Raw genomic sequence first — 16,483 nt, forward strand, 5'->3', positions numbered from 1 at the left:
ACCGGGGCATCCTACCCACAGCTTCCTGCAAACCTTATCACGAAGGCCAGGTCTAAGAGTCAAGCCCTGCTGATATACCAGAATGGTGGCTAGTTCCGATTTGTTCATCTTTCTGTTGGAACATCCACCTCAGGTGGCAAAGCTGTGATGAAGCGCGCACACACGTCCATACACACACACACACACACACACACACACCTCTTTGCCTGTCTGTCTTTCTCTTGTTAGAAGCACCTCCCCGGACTGCTCACTTATATTTTACAACAACTGAGTGATACCAACATATTTTACCAGTTTCTCTTTTAGCACCTGCTTGTTATCCATACTCTTCACAGCCCAGTGCAAAAGCTGGTCACCCCTTGCCAGATAGTAAGTTCACTTCTGGCCAAACTGGTGTAAAACTTTCATGGTCTTTGACCAGGTAGTCTTCTTCCTAGACTTTCATCTGTTCTACCATCTGTCTTTGTTCTATGATACCTTATACAAGTAACCTATTGTTTTCTGTTGTGAAAAGACACTCACATAGCTTCTCCATCGTCCTTTGATAAACAACTTAGAATTTACTGCTTGTTTCACAGTAGCAGAGAGACTCTCAGTTATTAGAAGTGGCCTTCTTGTTTAGTTTGGACCTTAGCCAATGAACATCGGTCAGTTCACTGTTTTTGTGTTTCTACTCTACAACAAGCCCAATTAACATGAGACCCAGACCTCTTCTAAGTCTTCCTTGTTTTGAGTCAAATTAACTTCTACCTAAAGTCCCTCTTTGGATCCCTTAGACCAGTCATCAGCTAATTTACTACTTCAGCAAGGTGTTACACAACTGGGATTGTGTGTAGCTTAATTGTCTTGACTGGTTTGTGCGATGAGCTTTGTTTGCAATGACTCACAAAACTGTGAGGAGTTACTAAACCCTGGAGATGTCTTCAGTGTGTTCCTCCTGTCTTTATCATTAATTCCTTCTGAGAAACCCCCCAATTTTTCCATTGTCCAAAAATGTAAGTGTTCCTTTTCTTCCATTATTCATTTCTGCCCCCAAAGACTTTTGTGTTGCTCAGTTCCTATGAAAAAGTGACAACAATTTACACCCAGAATCAATCTCACTCATTCAAGCCACATCATTTTAGACTGTTCCTGTAAAGCACATGTGAAAAAGCTCTCCCTTTCAATGACTTGGACACCTCCTAGTTCACAAGTTATCTAACTTTTTCCACTTCCCCATTTAGTCTGTGTAGATGAACAAGAAACTTTAGGGTGGGGTTTGTCCAATCCTACATCAGAAATGATGTATAGCTTTACCATCTACGTCCAACACCTCTACTGGTGGCTGCTGCCTCAGGTAGATATAACCCCATGCTCCCTACGCTGGTGTTGAATACGGCGAGTCCCACACTGTGAACCTCCTCCTTTGCAGCACCACATTCAGCATAAATACAGAACAGAAGAGGTCTCAGTGGTGACCCAAACAGCCATGAAGAACTTCATGCCATTTTGCACCTTGTTAGTATTTTGCAGAGACTTCTTTGTTAATCTGCCTCCATTTCCCTGTGAAAACACTTCCCTCACCTCAAGCATCGGCCCAGGTTGCCTGAGAAGTGGTGGCTGCCCACATAGAAATGTTCAAGGCCAGGCTGGATGGGCTTTTGAGCGACCTGATCCAGTGCGAATTGTCCCTGCCCATGGCAGGGGTGGGACTGGTTGGGCTTTGAGGTGTCTTCAAATCCAAACCATTCCATGATTCTATAGTTCTATGACCAGTGTTGCTTTGGTTGGCTTGTCTCAGTAGTGCCTCCCTGGCACGTGCTTCTTCTGCCACCAAGCAAACTTTTCTTTCCCTATATTTTTGAACTACTTTCTAATTCCATTTGAAACTGTAAATCATTTGTTTAATAAATTCAAACCATTTTGTATTCATATTTTAGAAAGAGCTTCCAGGTTATGGAGAAGTGGGCTTGGATCTTCTCCTTTCCAATATTCTTCTCAAACATCAACTAGCACTCCTCAAAGCTGAGGTTTCTTTTTCTGGGTGTTTATTGTAGCTGTATTTCAAGTGAAAGGCATCAATGGTTCAGCAGTTTATCTGATGGCTGTGGTTTCTTCTCCTTCCTGGAGCATCCCAATTAAATAATTGTCTCACTCTCCTGTATATATGCTCGCTGTGACACAGACTTTGTAGTGATGGTTGTGTTTGTTCCCTCTTTGTTATTTTCCTTCTTTCTTGGTGATGTTTATGAAAATCAAGCTACTGTTACTGATTTATTGTGATGTCTGATGTCTTGTTCATCTTTTTTCTCCAACCATCTGAAGATATTCAAGTGTTCATTTCCAAGTGACTTTATTTCACTGGTAAATGAATAATTTTTCTCAATATTTCTACTGACCGTACTAAGAGCTTTTCTCCAAAATCTCTTTCAGTAACTTCAGAGCATTAGATTTGGTAACCTTAGAGCATCAGATCTGCAGTTCATCTCACAAACCATTCACCTCTGTTTTCTTGCCATTTCTCTTTGTTCATTGACTTTTCAAACTTTTCATATCATCTATTTTCATTTTGCAGTTGAATTCTACCATACCGTTTTACCAAAATTAGTCTTTCAAGAAACTTGGGCCTATCATAGAATCATACAATATTTTGGGATGTAAAGGACCTTAAAGTCTGTCCAGTTCCAACCCCGCTGCCATGGGCAGGCACATCCCACTGGCTCAGGCTGCCCAAGGCCCATCCAACCTGGCCTTGAACACCTCCAGGGATGGGGCAGCCACAACTTCCCTGGGCAACCTGGGCCAGTGCCTCACCACTCTCACAGTGAAAAAATTCTTGCTTATGTCTAGTCTAAATCTACCCCTCTCCAGTTTACACCCATTGCCCCTCGTCCTATCGCTACAAGCCTTTGTAAACAGTCCCTCCACAGCTTTCAGTACTGGAAGGTTACTATAAGGTCTCCCTGGAGCCTTCTCTTCTCCAGGCTGAACAACGCCAACTCTCTCAGCCTGTCCTCATATGGGAGGTGTTCCAGCCATCTGATCATCTTTGTAGCCCTCCCCTGGATCCATTCCAACAGCTCCATGATATCAATTCCAACAGCTCCTCTTGATATCAATTGATATCAATTTTATAAACTTATGATATCCTGAAGAAGTCCTTCATCCAGGAATTCCTTGCTATCTCCTGGAGTATAACGTAAGGTTCTTGATAACTTTGTCCTTTGAGAAACCCTATTTGATACACACGTACAAAACCCTCATCTTTGGTGCTGCCCTCAGACTTCTCCCGAGCCTCATCATCTCCTTCTGATTAGGATCTTGTTCATGTTCTATGCCAGTTAATAGTTTTTCCAATGACTGCTGCCACTGCCACCAGTGAAGTCTTCTTTGTTGTCTCTCCACAAATTTTTACAAATAATTCCATTTTTAGAAAACAGATTGTCCTGAAAAATCATCTTTGATTCTCAGGTAACTTGTTTTTAAGAAAATTTTGCCCAAAATCAGCTCTTCTTGATATTTTACCCCATGTTCTACACTGCTATAGTAACACACTATTCACAGTACTTTTGTCTAGGACACAATACTTTACAGAGTGAAGTTGTGATCACAGATCCATCAGTTCGTGCTTAATCTTTTTACACCTAAACAGTAGCAGTAGATGCTGTAAGAAACAGAGACAGCATCAGTCCCTCAAATTAAGAATGGACGAACAATTTTGTCTGAATTTGTAAATGGCTCAGGTACCAGATGTTGGTACCTTTGGTTTGAGAAGAAAAATTCTTTTGAGGTGTTCTCTGAAGATACAGTGCTGAAATTTCCATATTTTGAGTAATTAGAAGCAAATTATAAATATAGAAAGATAATTACTCTTGCTTAGAAAGAGAGAAACAACATGAAACAACATGAGGTGTTCAAGGCCAGGTTGGATGGGGCTTGGAGCCCCTCATCCAGTGGGAGGTGTCCCTGCCCATGGCAGCAGGTGGAATTGGCTGAGCTTCGAGGTCCCTTCCAACCCAAACCATTCCATTATCCTGTGATTCTAACATATTCTTGAAAAAGAGTGTCAAAGGCACGCACTAATCATAGATACCTTTGAATTTATTTGGCCATTTGAATGGCTTTTCAATCACAAAACAATTTTTCTGCCACAAATTCTTTTTTAAACATATTCATTTTGGTGAAAGGGCATAGGATGGTTACAGCCAGTAAAGTGATTTTGCAACAAGATCTAGCTCTCCTACACCAAACCATTGCTCAAGAACTTACGGATAACCTCAGCTCCCCCAATCCTCTTCACATTACCAACGTGTGTGAGCTGCACAACCCCCTTGGACCTGATGGTCAGGTTAAATTTGCTGGTTTCTTTTGGACTATAGAGTCTCTGGTTAGAAGTGTTGTATAAAGTAGAGTAATATCTCAACATTTGCTGGATAAAATTACATTCCTACCCTTTCACACTCAGAGTACAGATCCTACAGGTCCCAGGCTGTTCCTGATGACCACTCTGTCAGTCCCATTTCTCACAGTCTGATGAGGGCACAATGTTTTGGGAAGATGGATCATATAGGGAGCGTCCTGAGTCTGGTCTTGTAACTCTTTGTTGTCCTGGTTGAGACAGGCTGAGGCTGTCACACTGAACCCGGATCGGGAGTCTCCCACAGCCAGGACAAGGTTGAGCAGATCGAGAACCATGATAAGAACCAGCAAGGAGGTTTTTATCTAGGGTGTCATATGAAATGTTCCAAAATTATAAAAGGTAGTGCTATGACTCACGGTTTCGGAGCTGTTACGTGAGCAAGTATCTATTAACTTGTGCTGAGTAAGGACTTAGGGTTGCAGATGTTGTTATTATGAATGCTCCCATCTCTTCCATCCTCACCAGGCAGCATGGAGTCCGTTCCTCTGCCGCTCTCCCAAGACATTCGCCCACACCATTCCTACAGACTCCAGGGAAGGGTTGGCACCATTTCCCTCCTCTTTACCTCTCCCAAATTTCGTTCTCCAGAAACACTCCTTCAGCTCAGTTCAATGCCAGTTTTTCCACTCAGATCCTCCCCTCATTTTGTTCCAGTCCCAGAGGCTGTTGTCACGTAACATTGCTGAGAGAGCACGGATGGTTTTATTGACAGTCCTCCATCAAGTCTAGGCAGCCGCCCGGCCGGAGATGGCCTTATTTGAAGGCTGTCAGCAGTGTACGTGGGTTGCTACTCTGTGGCCTGCCACAACTCACTGGGGGTGCTTTCATCTTCCCAGCTCCTGTCCAAAAGCGGCCGAAGCTGCTCGCCTCCTTCTGACAGATCTTTGGTCGAACAGGGAGCTCCAGAGTGTGCTCAAGCAGGTAAGGAAAATGCTTCTACTTTTTGGATGATGGAACATCCTTGGTCCTGACTCACTCGCCAAAGTCGGTGAGTTTACAAAGGCCATGGTTCAGCAGGGAGTATGGGCAGTGGTTGGGAGGAGCGCAGGGACAACCATGATGCTCTCACCACAGGGGCAACCACCTGAAGTCCAAGCCAGAGGAGGCGAGTCACAGCTGCAGCTGCTGGGACTGACTTTAAGGACTAAGTGAACAGTGGCTTGTCTGTGTCAGGTGGCTTGCACCCTGCGGACGATGCTGGCTTAGGCTCTTCCGTGATGCTACGGAGTTGATGCCGTCCTGTGTGCACAGCGTTGCTCTGTGCTGGGAACAGACCTGAGTGTTTCCCACTAGCTTGGGAGATTCCTTTCATTGCATCCATCGTGTAGGATTGGCATGTCCCAACAGATCCCTGGCAAGGTTCCTCCTCTCTTTCCCCCATTTTCTTTTGTATCCATAACCCTACCCTGTGGTTAAGCCACCCCTACAGTCAGGGTAATCTTTTAAACCAAGAAGAGGAGTATTTAGGATTTGTTTTGCTGCCCGCAACAGAAACTGTGAAACTGTAGAGGCAGACGGGGAGCAAAGCCAGCTTTCAGCTCCCAGTGGCTTTCTTTGAACAAGATGGGTTTTTCCAACCAAACAGCAGCAGCAGCTGCAGAGGGTGAAAGGCCAAATTAAAGAGAAGGAGTCGCATCCACAAAGGGGAGTTCCCTGGAGGCAGGAAGGGAGAGAGTACCTAAATATTGTTCTCATATTAACGGTCAGGGACTTTTTCCGCAGGAGCTCGTGTAGCTTTGCGGCGGGCTCTGCTCGGGGGCCTGTGCCAGCTCATTCTGGTGTGACTGAGTCACTCCTGTTTTCACACAGAAGTTTGTTGCACAGGTTTACATCAGACGAGAAGGATGGGAGTCTGAAAGGGTATACGCATCCTGCACGTATCTTTGCTGTTCTTTCCAGGATGAGGAATAAGATGAAATAATATTCAGTGAAGGACTAAGAGAAAGTTTGCTGTGGTAAAGCTGGACAAGTCCAGCTCTTGGTGGACAGGAATCAATGGGAGGAAGACAAAGTCTGTCAATACGGGTGATGCATCAAAGGCACACGGAGGGCAGAGGAGGTGGTTTGATATTGAAGCACAATTTTCAAGTGGAGGGCAGCCGCTGAAGTGGGGTGGGAGGCTCTCTTTCATAGTAATAGGTCACGATCAAGTTTGAAGCTGATACTGCACTTCATATATATCTGCTTTTTCAGCAAGGATTTGATAAGAACATGATGGGCTCTTTAGCTGGAACAACCTTCAGGACCCTCTCCTCCAGATTTTAGGAGCCTTTCCACACATGTTCAGGCTGCAGGTGAGAATGGGGCCCTCGTGCATGAGGAAAGGGTGAGTCTGGGGGCAAAGGAGTGTTGCATGAACCCCGTGAGCTTTTTGGTATTTTTAATCTCCCCTAAAATGGGTTTGTGAGTTTTCATCAGAAATCTGATCAGCGCAAACTGCAAAGCAATTTTTTGATGAAAGGTGAGAAGGTTCCTGGGTTTGATGCAGATGTTGCCCACACCATGCAGCCATGCAGATGCCACTGGGCAGGCACACTTGCTCAGTGCAGATGCCACCGGGCAGGCGAAGCTGCTGGCCTTGGTGGTGCCTCACGTGTCTGTCTTTGCCAAGAAATAACTGATTAATTGTACTCTATCGAATCCTCTCAGGTGGGCTTCTTCACAAGAAACTCTCTGAGAATACTTCAATTCCTGAATTTTGAATAATGTTATCCAGATAGTGTTAGCAACGTACAATTAATTCCAGCCCATACTCTGGCATCAACCATCACACTTCGGGATGTTTCTGAGTACTTAATAATCATAGAATCACGGAATCATAGAATGGTTTGGATGGGAAGGGGTTCAAATCCCATCCAGCTCCAGTGGGCAGGGACACCTCCCACTGGATCAGGGGCTCCAAGCCCCATCCAACCTGGCCTTGAACCCCTCCAGGAATGGGGCAGCCACCACTGCTCTGGGCAGCCTGGGCCAGGGCCTCCCCACCCTCACGTGAAAATGTTTCTGCCTAAGATCTAAGCCTCACATCGACATTTGGAATTACATGCTGACATCAGAAATATCCCAACAGAGAAACTATGTTAGAGAAATCATGGGCAGAATGCTGAGGGAATCATTATGATGTTTCATTCAGTGTGAAAAGAGGATTGAATCTGTAAGGTACTTTGGACTCGCAATTCCCACTGGCGAGAAAAGCTTTAAAGCTGCATTTTGCTTTAAATGAAAAAAAAAAGAGAAAAGCTCTAAAACTGCATTTTGCAGTTTTCAAATATCAGCTGTGCCTATGATGGGGATTCAGATTATTCAGAATGAATCATTTGCTCCCTTCCCCAACATGCTCTTTGCAATCAGCTTCAACACAGTCCTTATTTAGGGGAAAACAGTGCAAAAGCCCGTTTCTTTCCTCTGCCCGGGTACTGATTTTGCTTCTTGTGCTGTTGGGACTCGGAGGAGCACAGAAATCTGGGGGGAACAGCTATGGGAAGTAAGGAAACTGGGTACAGGCCAAGAGGAAAGATTAAAAGTTGGGTTACAATGTAATTAAAAGATTTATTGAATGATGGGTCTTGTTTTTTCTTTGTTTTTCTCCATTTCAGAATTTGGAATTAGTTCATGTCCAGGAAGACAATCCTTTCACAGTTGTTTAGGATGTTAAAGATGTAGAGTGTTTCTGAGTTTAACTCGACTGTAAAGAAAACTAAACATACAGATTTCATGTGGATGATACTGATATTTTTAAGCATTTTCTTCTTTTTAGGGGGAGAAGGGACTCTTATTGAGGTTATACTTTCTTGATGTCAATAATTATGGTTTTTTTGCAAAGAGTGTGTCTGTGTAACTCTGTGCGTGTCATTGTGTGTGTGTGCAGTCGACACACGTGCACACGCGGCAAGTAGGATCTTCCTACAGGCATAGTCCCCCATCTCCCACCGAGAGTCAGTGTGAGTTGTGCAGTTTAACCCCCTCGCAGAGTTTTGCCCAATTCCACCTGACCCATGCACCAAACACTGCCACGCTACCAACTTTTTACAACCTATTTTTACCCACAAGTATAAAAATTGCCAATTTTAGGCTGACTATCCCCCCTGCATGTGGCTGTTACAAACAGATACACACAACCATACTCTTCTTTACAAAGGCTGGTTATTCCTAACAGTTATGAACACGGGTTTCTCTTCTGCTTATGATTTTTTCTCCGATGAGCACTTATAGTTATTAGAATTTTCTTTCCTGTCACGTGAACTCTTTCTCTCAAGAAGCAAATTGATGTCTGCAAAGTCTCTCCCGGGTCTCAGTAACCCTTTCCTGAAGCTATATGGGAGGGGACAGCTGCAACACATCTGCAGAGCATCGATATTACCGGGTCGCGAACCACTTTGAGCACCAGAACAACTCAATCTCTTGACTGTACCTGGACAAACGTGGCATTTGAGAAGCTGAGCTGGAAACAGGCAAAGCATTTTTTTCCCCTGGGATCACTGACTGCCACACAGGACTGGAAAAAGTGAGGGATGTGGCCTTTTTAATCACGCTTTGTTTTTATTGATCAATGTAAAGATATAGTATTAATATCCAAAGGAATGTAAGCACTTGTGTGAAGTCAGGCTTGGAAATCTTTTATTTCTCTGTATCTTTAGTTACATGATCACCTTGTGATGCTAAGGCTGTGATAGGGGACTGCTGAGCTCACTTTAGAGCAACCCACTCCTTATGACAGTAACCGTGTGAAGAAAGAGGCTGATCTTCCTCTCTCCAGAAGAAAAATGTCCTCTACCCATCCTCACAAGGGAAGAAACTCAAGGAAAGGACCAGCTGAGGATGCATTTGCTGGCTGCCCCCCACACATGGTTATTGCCTCTTCAAACTGTGCAGGGTCACAGGACCCCATTTTGCAAATATCAGGAGTGCAAAAGGTGCTTGGGAAGGACAAATTATGGAGCTGAGTCTAGAAAGGGAGAAACAGTCTCATTTTTTGTGATTGTCAGACTCAGTTGATAGAAATCACCATATCCCCATTCACTTCCCCCAAATGGGGTGATTTCTGCCCACTAAAGAATCATCCATGAAGTTCATATTCACTCTGACACAGCTTTAGAGCTAAGAAATGCAGTGGCACTTTTTTGCCCCTTCTTTAGACCATGGGAGCGCATGTCCAGAGAGGGAGATCATTTTCCAGCTGTTTTTTCTCTTGGACTGCTAAGGGTGGCTTAGTTTTGTGCACTTTAATGAGCAGCAGCTATTTGCTTCCCTTCACCCACGTTCAGTCGAGAGCTTTCTTCGCCAAGCTCCCAGCCAAATGAGAGAGAAAAAAAGCACCTTTGAAGTGGAGAGCTAGAACCAGGAGAATCCGGTAGGACAGTTTCAGGAGTATTTAAGCAGCAGCAAAGGAGTCCCAGCCTGCGGGCATGCCCTTGCCATTCCTGCCAGCTCTTCCTTGACTGGATGTATATTCTCAGATGCACGGCTCTAAATGTTTTTGGCAGGACCCAAGACTATGGATGTCAAAAACAGCTGCAGTATCCATAGGAAAGATTGGTACAGTTTTGATGTAAAATTATGTTATGTGCAATTTTGCATTCAGATTAGTTCCTGTAATTATGTGTTTGACAGAACTCCTGGTATCGAACATTTTTCTCTGTAAAATGAATTGGGGAAACCTAACAACAAAATGTAATGATGGAATATTGAGCATATTCACTCTAATTGGCTGTTATTTAGGCTATATTTTAGGCCACCGTTGCCACTTTTATCAATAATGTAGTTTACCGAATCACTGTATAAGGCACAAAGCTGAGCTGTATCCCCATCTTCTCACAATTAAATTTACAAGTACTGGAGATTTCATTACTAAATATTAGACTCAAAGAGTCACAAGCATCATTCACATAAATTTTATTAAGTGCAGCAAAGTTGTCTTTCCAAAGCTAATAAAATGATTAAAATAAAATCTCTCTCCATCCTCAGAGATCCTCAGAACATGACCGGGCACAGCCCCGAGCAATCTCATCTGGCTTTGACGCTATCCCTGCTTTGAGCTGTGCAGACCAGAGAGGTTCCTTCCAATCTCTTTTGTTTTATCATGCTATGTTACTGCTTTCATACCTCAACATACGGCTCACTCGAGAGAGCAGTGGGCTGTGTGGATTGTAACTGTTCTGCCACCCCAGGGCTCTTCTGCAGCTGTTTCTTCTCCAGGATGTTCTCTGGTACTCAGCTTTATTTTTCTCTCAGTGTCTCTTCTTAAAACCTGGACGGCAGACCCTGTCCAAGCTGGTGAAATAACGCTGATACCCAGTTGTGAGAAGAGAAAGGGAAATCAGCCTTATCGGAGTAACTGGTGTTCCTTATAACCAACAGTTTTGGGAGCTCAGCGAGGAGGTTTCTCCATCATAAATGGATGCTGGTTGCACCTCCAATACAAGATTTTTTAATTCTAGGGAGGCATTGTTTCTTAAAGGTTTGTTTTTAACTGTGACATCCTCTTTCATTTGCTCATTTCCTGTTTCTGTCTAAGAGCCAAGGCAGGGCATCCCCCCAGTGACAGGGACAAGGGAAGGTGTACAGCACCTGAGGCGGAGTGATGGAGAATTACTGAGGAGGGGAGGACCATAGCCAGCAGCATCATTAGTTCTGCTGGCAGCGGAAATAAGAGCAGTTGGGCCTGATTTGTGCTCGGGACATACAACCATGTAAATAAATACCATACTTGTTTGTCCTGGGCTTAGCAGAAGTTTTTGGTCTATTTTCTCATTGATGCTTTGTTTGTTTTGTGTATGTACAATCCAACCCACCCCAGCATTTCAGAAGCCTCATGGACAAGTAGCAGGCAGTAGGCAGTTCTGTTCCTGTCTGACCACTCACCAGTTTGAGACCAACTTAGCCTACCAGTCCATAGCTATACAGTGTATTCTGTAAGATATAGGTATGTGAGAATAATGTATCGGAGTTTTGTTTTGGCTGTACTGTATGTATTTGCTTCATTGGAAAAGCTGAAATCAATAAAAATTGCTGGAATTTCTTCAAGCTTCTTGTTTTGGGTGGTTTTATTTTGATTGTCTCACTGGTGTTAGGAAACAATCTGTTTGAAAGGTTTGTAAAAGCCTGTTACCCTGCAGCAGCGATCAGTCTGGACCACTCTGCCCTCTGCCAGTATGAGTAATAAAGCTGTAAATACCATTTCCTCTATCACTACCTCTACAGCAAGCCTCGGTGGGTTTCCCTCCCGTGAATTCTTACAGTCACCACTTCAATCAATGGAAAATTTAGTTAATTTAATTAATTTGTGTCACTACTGTATGGATCCAAAGTTTACTGTGGAGAAAACCCCTACACCTTAGATTCTTCTGACCCTGGATCTTCTGAGCTGTGTTTGAAGATCCCCAGGTTGTGTATTTAAACAGCGTGATGAGTTCATCCTCCCACAGTTTGTCTTTGGTCCAGACTGGGAAGTCCCAGCTCATAGACAAGTTCCTCAGACAGAGCCATCAGCTTGTCATGTGTGGTGACCTTCTCTGAACCCTTCTCAATTAAAGTATTTCAGCAAAGAGTTTGCAAAGGGTGAGTAAGCCATGGGTTTATATTCCCTTCCCTTCCCTTCCCTTCCCTTCCCTTCCCTTCCCTTCCCTTCCCTTCCCTTCCCTTCCCTTCCCTTCCCTTCCCTTCCCTTCCCTTCCCTTCCCTTCCCTTCCCTTCCCTTCCCTTCCCTTCCCTTCCCTTCCCTTCCCTTCCCTTCCCTTCCCTCATGATCCCTGACTTTCACCTTGGTTTCTGCAGCTCTGTTGTACTTTGTGTTTTCACTGGGATGGGCTGTTGATCACAGAGTCCCCATCAAAGTGGTCATGATCATCTCCAAGCCCATCACTTACATGCAAAGATGAGATTTTCACCCCAACTGTATCACTTAACCTTTCTCTATGCTGATGTTTATCCGTCATTTATTACCCTTTCCTTTTTGGACTTCAGCTCCCCAGGAGCACAACAGGCTTTGTACTTTTACTGCTGGGGAACACTGTGATGTATAAACACTGGTGGCAGCTTTAGAAAAGAGATAAGGAAGCAGCAGCCTCTGGATCCCTTTCTGAAGATGGTTCTTCAAAGAAGAAACCTGGCAATGGGAAAATGATTGACAGACTGAGAGACTTGGGCTTGTTCAGCCTGGAGAAGAGAAGGCTCAGAGGACATCTTATAGCAAGGGAGCTACAGGAAAGCTGGAGAGGGACCGTTCACAAAGGCTTGTGGTGATAGGACAAGGGGCAATGGGTGTAAACTGGAGAGGGGCAGATTTAGACTGGACATAAGGAGGAAATTCTTCACTATGAGAGTGGTGAGGCACTGGCCCAGGTTGCCCAGGGAAGTCGTGGCTGCCCCATCCCTGGAGGTGTTCAAGGTCAGGTTGGATGGTCCTCGGACAGCCTGAGCCAGTGGGATATGTCCCTGCCCATAGCAGGGGGGTTGGAACTGGATGATCTTTAAGGTCCCTTCCAAGACAAAGTATTCTATGATTCTATGATTCTATGATTCTATGATTCTATGATTCTATGATTCTATCTCAGCTGAGAGGTGTGTTGAGTTCATTTACTCAAGGCAAGGCTGAGGAATAATCCTTACCACTGATAAGTCCCTTACAAGAAGAGGATTCACAGCCTACCAGACGGGCTTGGCACAGCCTCTGAATCCAGGCATGGGCAAAGGGAAAGGTGTCACCCCATGACACTGTGCTCAAAGCTCCTTTCCAGGAGCATCCTCTGCTTCTCCGCAGAGACTTTGAAAGGTAGGCAAGCATTAAAAGATTAAGCACAAAGGCAAAGCACCCAAAACCAAACATCTTCACCAGTTTTGGGTGGAACTTCTACAGCAGCACTTCAAAACCTAAATCGCATCAGCAGCTGACAGTCAGTCCTCACTTAGGCTGGCTTTAGGCCACACTGAAGCAGCTGTATTCACAATTGGGTTTGAATACAGTAATTGTCTCGTAAAAGTCCTTTAAGGAGCCTCGTACCTAGAAGTCCTTGGGAGTATTCAATGTTGATATCACACACATTGGTGATATCTATTCTGCAGCTTCTTCAGACACAAACTGCATCTAGAGGTACATCTAAGAAAGGTCATGTAAATTACAGGCTAGAAAAGCAAGTTGTCTTCTAAAAATTTAGCATAGATTCAGAGTGTCTAAAATTAATGCAGATGGGTCCTACCTTTGTATTCTTGAGCAGGTTCCCCGGACACTGAAGGCCCAGGATGGAGAGCAGGGTGCGTCACTCTGCCTCTCAGCTCATGCCTCCAATTTGGAAATTAAGAGCTGCTCAGCAATGTTGTCGAGATACGACTACAAGTTTGGATCTCTCTCTACACATTTGCAGCATGTAAAATGAATACCAAGAAACTAGTGTGTCTTTTTATTTTGGGATCTGTATCCTGTGTAGGAACACATGAGAAAAGCCCATGTTTGGACAGGGCAGTCTGTGGACACAAAGAAAGACCACACAGCAGTTTGCAAGAGAAGGACAATCGTGGTGCTCCTTGTGGGATTCAGATGTGATGAAAAATGCATCCCCTCTATAGGCTAAGTCAGAGACCAGAGATGTTTCTGGGGGCAGTCATAGATATACTGATGTAGCTCAAATTCATTGGTCTTGGAACAGGATTCGAGGGAAGAAAATGGGTGCTGTAGGGTGCAGAGTACCCACAGAGCATCCCTTCTCCAAAATAAAGCAAGTACTAAGCCCTTGAAAATCTTATGGGTTCCACAGCTCATGGGATCTTAAATATTGCATGGGACTCCACTAGAGAAGCCTTATCCCCCCAGCAAAGCAGCTCCCAGTACAGCCCTCTGTCCCAACCACAGTGCAACTTTTGAGTCCTTTATCGCTACCCACAGTGCTTTCAGAGCAGACTCACTGTCTATTTCCAGGTCCCTGGGATGTATTCCCCACAGACCCCAGGCCCCACCACAAAGGCTCATCACTTCCCAGCCAAGAACAGTTCTCAATCTCACAGCACAGAGACCGCATTGCACTGCACAGGCGCCCCTGGGGAACACCAAGCCCAAGCCACACACCGCGACAGCACCAATGACCCCAGAGTACCAGCATCTGCTGGGATGTACTCGGTCAAAAAAGTGCCTCTATCTTGGTTTCCCACACACTGGGTAAGATCACCCCAAGCAGAGGCACGGCTGTGGCATCCTGACCCCATGGCCAGATGCCTTCGGAGCACCGCGGACCCACACGGCTCACTGCTGGAGGATATGGGGCAGCCCGTATCAGAAAGTGCTGCCCCATCAAAGCAGGGCATATGCAGAAGAGCTTCAGCATATGCATGGCACCCACAGCCCGTACAGTGCTCGTGCACCCACACCCCAGGGCATCTCCACCGCAGGAGCCAGGGGCCTAGGTCAGGAGAAAGCACGGGTCCCGTGTGAGGCACAGTGACTCACTGCCTCGTTAACTTCCCCGTAACGTGTCTGACTTTGTGCTCCTCTATCACACAACCCTCATTTGTATCTTTCCCACAGTTATGCGTCCTTGCAGATTTAATCATGTTGAGCACAGAAGTTGTTACCTACCTAGGACTGTATTTGGCCCCTTTCTTGGAGTTTTCTAAGCTTGCCTTTCTCATGGGAAAGGCTTTTAAGGGACTCCCACGAGGCATCCCAGCACAGGGCCACATCCCTTTCTCTTATCTAACAACAGGAGGTCTCTCCTTTGCACTGCTGGGCTGCAGGAAAGCCTTGCAGCTCTGCCTAAGCCTTTACAGCATCTTCTTCATCAGGATGGGTGCAGCAGTGACATCCAGAACAACATTGCCCAGATTAAGGAAACTCTGTGTGCAGTTTGTCAGGCTGTGGCATCCACTCCTGGATGCTCACACTGAGCATCCTCTATCCAGCTGAGTCCCAACAATGCTTTTCTCTCTCTGGCTCCCATCACAGCCCTCTGCAACTTGATAATGTCATGCACACAAGGCTTTGACAAGAGGGTGGTTACCTCCCTGCTACCCTCCTGCGCACTCATTCTGGGATGAAAGCATTGCATTTAGTGGCAGAAATAAGATCTTTGGTGCTCCCAGCCTCCCCAGCCCAGCAGCTAGGAAGGACCACAAGGATGAGCACTGCGGGGATCTTCACAGGATGTAAGGGAATTGCATTGTGAAGTTGGAATTGCTGGCAGTAGTTGGTAGGTAGCAGATTTGGTCCCTATTAATACTTTGGTCAACATTCCAGGTCTTGGATGAGAGCTCAGATGTCCCAAAGCTGAGAGGTGACCAGATGTGAGAACTTCGGCAGTCGCTCTGGAGCTCGACACCCGTGCACAGAGCTCGCAGGAGGCCCCTCCAGAGCCTGGTTTCTCCCTTGACCTGCTGTCAGTGAAGTTGTCCACATCTCTGCAAAAGAGGAGCAAAGCAATTTAAACGTCCCCAGGCACCAGCCCTGTGCTGCGGAACTGAAATCCCCCAAGCGGCAGCAGCAATTTCCCCATCGCACAGGCGCACCAAGGCAAGGCAAGCGGAAAAAAAAGCAGGTAGGAATTCTCAAAAGTGACAATGATATTGGAAGTTCCTGGCACTACAAAACCCAAATACTTTCCCAGAGAACTGGAGTTCCTCCCTCCTTTCGCTGGCGCTTCTCTCCATAAAAAAAAAACCCTCACAAGTGCACTGGAGGATCTTACCTAACAGATCTGAGCTCAGGCAATAACCGTAACTGCTTTTGGGTCCCGAGGCCAAGTTTCAGTCTGAGAGATGACCCAGACTGGGTGCTGTACAACGAAGCACAGCAGAGATTTCTTTTGCACATCTTATTGCTTTCTTCCTTATGTTTTCTCTTCTTTCCTCTTTATCTCACAGTACAGGTAAGTCCTGCTTCAATCAACAAGGATCTCTCCTGGCAGAACAGGAAAATCAGTCTCTCATCAGCAGAGCTGAAAGAAACACTCAAAAAACACAAAGGAAAAATTAGAGATTATCTGAGTGCCTTTGAGTTCCACCCTGAGCTTTTCTTTAACACATTTTACCCACGAAGAAAACTGATTTTTATTTCCTTTTAGGGCAGGAGAAATAGCCGGGAGAGGGAGAGGCACTGCTTTA

At 45.3% G+C, this 16,483-nt stretch overlaps 1 protein-coding gene across 1 annotated transcript in view; it reads left to right on the forward strand.

The window, feature by feature from the left end:
• Positions 1 to 11,414, forward strand: part of PKP1 (plakophilin 1) — a 48,884-nt gene extending 37,470 nt beyond the window's left edge. Inside the window, exons 12-14 of the mRNA XM_009560590.2 lie at positions 5,236 to 5,320; positions 6,593 to 6,693; positions 7,996 to 11,414. Of these exons, the coding sequence (XP_009558885.2) occupies positions 5,236 to 5,320; positions 6,593 to 6,664 (157 nt within the window). The 3' untranslated portion in view covers positions 6,665 to 6,693; positions 7,996 to 11,414. The remainder of the gene's footprint in view (positions 1 to 5,235; positions 5,321 to 6,592; positions 6,694 to 7,995) is intronic.
• The last annotated feature ends 5,069 nt before the right edge of the window (positions 11,415 to 16,483 follow it).

This window comes from Cuculus canorus, chromosome 24 (assembly GCF_017976375.1).
Source record: "Cuculus canorus isolate bCucCan1 chromosome 24, bCucCan1.pri, whole genome shotgun sequence".
NCBI lineage: Eukaryota > Metazoa > Chordata > Aves > Cuculiformes > Cuculidae > Cuculus > Cuculus canorus.